This window comes from Tachysurus vachellii, chromosome 8 (genome assembly GCF_030014155.1).
Source record: "Tachysurus vachellii isolate PV-2020 chromosome 8, HZAU_Pvac_v1, whole genome shotgun sequence".
Taxonomy (NCBI): domain Eukaryota; kingdom Metazoa; phylum Chordata; class Actinopteri; order Siluriformes; family Bagridae; genus Tachysurus; species Tachysurus vachellii.
In genome coordinates this window covers 702,501-707,500 of record NC_083467.1, presented here as the reverse complement: position 1 = coordinate 707,500, position 5,000 = coordinate 702,501, and the positions used below count along the sequence as shown (strand labels likewise).

The window sequence follows — 5,000 nt, the reverse complement described above, 5'->3', positions numbered from 1 at the left end:
AAAACAATAGAAGCTGTAAATTATAAAAATACAATAATAATTTTCCCCAACAGAAAGCCCAGCAGGTGCGTAACCATAGTAACGGGACAACAGTCAGTAATTCTGTGTTTATTGCAGTTTAAACACACGCGTTTTCTCACCGAGCTGCTGAGGAACTCAGATTCCTGCTTCATTGTTACTGTAAATTGCGGAAGATCCCGATAAATGCGATAAATGCGATAAATGCATGTTAAATAAAAGTAAAACTAGTCAGCGGAGTAAAGACGGGCCGGTAGGAGCGTCGTGCGTGCGTGCGCGTGCGCGCTGCGTAATACCCACGTGACTAACGGAATCTGTGGGACTTGTAGTTTAACCCGGAAACAGAGCGGCATTGTTTACAACTGTAAAGTTCTACAGTTATTACTGTATATATAAACAGAACAAAGACTGAACCACTCACACCGTCCTGTTCTCAGGTTTATTACATGTTCTGTCACACAGCAGACCTGTTTAACTGAAGCTCCTGTAAGAGCTCCACACACTAGAATATAGTGTTCCTAATAAAGTGGCCGGTGAGATACACGCTGCAGTAACTGTGTATATGACTACACACGTGTGTGTCTGTCTATGTGTGTGTGTCTATGTGTGTCTGTTTCTGTCTGTGTTTCTGTCTATTTCTGTGTCTGTTTCTGTCTGTGTGTGTGCGTGTGTTTGTTTCTGTCTATTTCTGTGTGTGTGTCTGTCTGTGTCTGTCTGTTTGTCTCTGTGTTTCTGTGTGTGTGTGTCTGTTTCTGTCTGTGTGTCTGTCTGTTTGTTTCTGTCTATTTCTGTGTGTGTGTCTGTCTGTCTGTGTGTGTTTGTTTCTGTCTGTGTGTGTGCGTGTGTTTGTTTCTGTCTATTTCTGTGTGTGTGTCTGTCTGTGTCTGTCTGTTTGTCTCTGTGTTTCTGTGTGTGTGTGTCTGTTTCTGTCTGTGTGTCTGTCTGTTTGTTTCTGTCTATTTCTGTGTGTGTGTCTGTCTGTTTGTCTCTGTGTTTCTGTGTGTGTCTGTCTATGTGTGTGTCTGTTTCTGTCTATGTTTCTGTCTGTGTGTCTGTCTGTTTGTTTCTGTCTATTTCTGTGTGTGTGTGTGTCTGTGTTTGTTTCTGTCTGTTTGTCTCTGTCTGTGTTTCTGTGTGTGTCTGTCTATGTGTGTGTCTGTTTCTGTCTATGTTTCTGTCTGTGTGTCTGTCTGTTTGTTTCTGTCTATTTCTGTGTGTGTGTCTGTCTGTGTTTGTTTCTGTCTGTGTCTGTCTGTCTGTTTGTCTGTCTGTGTGTGTTTGTTTCTGTCTGTGTCTGTCTATTTCTGTGAGTGTCTGTGTTTCTGTCTGTCTGTGTGCGTGTCTATGTTTCTGTCTGTGTGTGTCTGTCTATGTATGTTTCTGTCTATGTGTGTTTCTCTGTGTGTGTGATATTTCTGTGTTATTTTGTGAACATGTGCATGACGTGATAAAGAAAAGGAAGACAGCACTGACTTTTATCACATGTGCGCGCGCACATATACACACACACACACACACACACACACACACACAAAAGAGTATTACACCATGAAGACAGTTAAAGACTTTTATTCTTATTATTGTTATTAATAGAGAAGTTCTCCTTTCGGCTCATGGACATTAGACCTAGATTACTTCAGTTAAAGCCAAAGGAGGAAGATGGTACATTGATATAAAAAATGACGTTCATTGTTCCCTCCAAGCCGATATATATCCTGTTTATTTGAAAATATACACAGAAGTTCAATCCAGATTTGAATTAATTTGAATATAGATTTCTAAAGTGTATTTATTTTCTAATTCATATCTAAAATATTAAACGTCTCACTGAAGATCATCAAAAATCAAGAGAACAAATCAAACAATAAAAATTAACTCTATAAGGATTATATGATCCTGATGAAACATGCACACACACACGCACACACGCGCACACACGCACACACTTTTCTAACAAAAATGAGAGAAACTTAAAGCTGAATAAAAACTGAAGTATTAAAGGAACCTCAACATGGTTTTTATGTGCAACAGAAAAGTGACAAAACTGAAGATAAAATTCTTTCTCCGTTTTTTTCCCTCTCATTATTTCTTTTCTGTGTCTCATCACAGCTCACAGATCACCGTCTCCATCGCAAAGTGGTTCTCAAAATGGCGGATCGTGTGGCAGTTCAGCGCTTCACGCTTCTGCAAACCTGTTTATCAGAAACACAAAACAGGATATCATGTGTGTGTGTGTGTGCATGTTTGTATGTGTGTGTATTTCTTCCAAAAATAGATATGTAAATAACTGTATTTGTCTATAGATAACTGTAAATATCTGTTTACTTGCTGTGCTGTAACCTCACACACTAACACACTGATTTTAGTGGTGTGTGTGTGTGTTTTCCTACCCAGTATGGTGTCCCTGCGCTGCAGTCTGTAGGTGTCTTTGTTTTGACACACTTTGTAGATGTAAGTACCCAGGGGCTCGATGTCATCCAGCTTCTCTGTCACAATCATCTGCTCATGCACCAGATACGTCTGTGGCAGGTAGGTTCCTGCCTGGAAACACACACACACTCGGTGTCTTTATATCCCACTGCGGGTACTCGAGTTAATCAGACATTTTAAGTGAAATCTCCCTAAACTGCGTATCCATTATAATGAACAAACTAAATCCACCAGAGCAGTTTGTTAGCACATTTAAACACGTGTTTATTCTTGTTCTAGCAGCTTTTTTCTTGTGCCTTTACAAGTCCAGGAACTACAAAGAGTAATAAAGAGTAATAAAGAGTAATTATTCGTTCACCTTGAGCTTGGCCAACAGATCCATTAAGTCACGAGGAGGCATGACCACGGAGGTGTTCAGGGGAATCACGTAGCATTTATTCAGACTCAGATCCAAATACGCAGTCAGCCTCTGAGAATCACACAAACACACACACACACAAACACACACACAAACACACACACACACACAAACACACACACACACACAAACACACATTCAAACAAGGAATCAAGAAGGAAAAATATCATTTTCTGTCACTATTAATTCTGATAGTAAATTAAATTTCACTTTAACAAGCTCTAATTGTTTCGTTATTCCTGAACTATCTACTGTGAAAAGTGTTTTAATAAATATAATACTAATAATATAATATAATACTAATAATATAATACTAAACCTAATAATATAATATAATACTAATAATATAATACTAATAAACCATTTGAATAACGTGTGTTGTGTTTGCGTGTGTGTTCTACGTGCTTGCGGACTTCTCTCACCCGTTTGAAATCATGCACAATGACGGCCGGGTCGCTGTCGCTGAAGCTGGGCACCGGGACGTTGATGAGCTCCACCTCCTCATCCTGCAGCACTCGCACGATCTCGTCAATCCTACGAAAGGCTAGTGCAGGTTCCTCCACTACATCATTGTACTCCTCCTGGATCCTGTAGTTCTCTTCACGGTATTTCACACCACACACAAACACTTGGCCTTCCTACACACACACACACACACACACAGATGTCCGTATTCTTGAAAAGGAACAGGTAAAGTTCATGATTATTAATTTTTCCAAAACTAGTTTCAACTTCGCAAGATTTCAGAAAAAGTGAAAGTTAAACTGACTAGTGTTATGAGATATGATATGAGATATGATATGAGATATGATATGAGATATATGAGATATGATATGAGATATATGAGATATATGAGATGAGATATATGAGATATGATATGAGATATGATATGAGATATATGAGATATATGAGATATGATATGAGATATGATATGCCTACATGTGCATTATTACCCTTACACCGTAGCAACTTGATGCAACATTGATAATGATTATAATTGTTTATTTATATTATGAATGACTTTCCATCCATTTATAATCCATCCACAAGATGTTTCTGTTCTCACTTTATTACTCCTATAGACAGCTGTTGTCTTTTTTCTCTTGAAGTTAATAAACAAAAGAACACGTGTCATGTGACCACTCAACCCTGGAGTGTTAATCATTTTATTATTAACCTTGTTAAACTTGCTGTGTATGATATTACTGTAATAATAATAATAATAATAATAATAATAATAATAATAATAATAACAATAATAGGCTTCTGATAGAAATCTGTGATAGAACAATACATCACTGAGGTGAAAAATTCCATGCAGTGACCTCACCTCCAGTACGTAGTACCTGTACAGGTAAGCTCCGCCCACAACCACACCCGACAGCATGAAAGCCAGTCCCAGGTAAAAGAACCAGCACCACGCCCTTGACGGCTGTCCCACAACTTGCGCTGCCTCTGGGTCCTAGAGACAAAACCAAAACATGAGATATTCCTGTAGAACACCTTCATACCAGAAAGTCCAGGCGAAGTCGTTAAATTAATCTCTTCATTTAACACGACGTGTACAATAAATACAGTCAGGGCCGAGTGACTGTCTGCTCCTGGAACATGACCGGAGGCTGAAAAATGGAAGCTTTGTTTGGCAGAACAGGGTGACGCCCTTATGCAAACAGCCTGGATTAAAAACAACGAGCAGTTATGTGTGTGTGTGCAAGAAGAATCTGCATTAAAGCCTTCGAGCGTGTTCCTGATTATTTTGCAATAAACCGTATAGAAAGTAAGTCTGCACGTGGGAATGATGAGTGAGGACTGAGCCCAGTCTTTCTCTCTCTCTCTCTCTGTCTGTCTCTCTCTCCCTTCCTCTCTCTCCCTCCTTCCCTCTCTCTTTCTCTCCGTCTCTCTCTCCCCCCTTCCCTCTCTCGATCTCTCCCTCTCTCTCTCCCTCCTTCCCTCTCTCTTTCTCTCTCTGTCTCTCCCTCCCTATCTCTCTTTCTCTCTCCGCCTCTCTCTTTCTCTCTCTCCCTCACTCTCTTTCTCTCTCTCTCCCTCTCTGTCACTCTCTCTTCCTCTCCCTCCTTCCCTCTCTCTCATCCTCTCCCTCCTTCCCTCTCTCTCTCTCTCTCCCTCCCTCCCT

At 40.1% G+C, this 5,000-nt stretch overlaps 2 protein-coding genes across 2 annotated transcripts in view; both read right to left on the bottom strand.

Annotated features, from left to right (window-relative positions):
• Positions 1-294, bottom strand: part of LOC132850583 (serine/threonine-protein kinase Nek5) — a 13,272-nt gene extending 12,978 nt beyond the window's left edge. Inside the window, exon 1 of the mRNA XM_060877225.1 lies at positions 141-294. The gene's annotated coding sequence lies outside the window, so the exon portion shown is untranslated. The remainder of the gene's footprint in view (positions 1-140) is intronic.
• Positions 295-1,571: 1,277 nt separating this feature from the next.
• The window catches only part of itm2bb (integral membrane protein 2Bb), a 9,652-nt gene continuing 6,223 nt past the window's right edge, over positions 1,572-5,000 (bottom strand). Inside the window, exons 2-6 of the mRNA XM_060875649.1 lie at positions 4,197-4,328; positions 3,289-3,504; positions 2,807-2,917; positions 2,409-2,559; positions 1,572-2,210 (exon numbers count right to left, since the gene is read on the bottom strand). Coding sequence (XP_060731632.1) covers positions 2,122-2,210; positions 2,409-2,559; positions 2,807-2,917; positions 3,289-3,504; positions 4,197-4,328 — 699 coding nt within the window. The 3' untranslated portion in view covers positions 1,572-2,121. The remainder of the gene's footprint in view (positions 2,211-2,408; positions 2,560-2,806; positions 2,918-3,288; positions 3,505-4,196; positions 4,329-5,000) is intronic.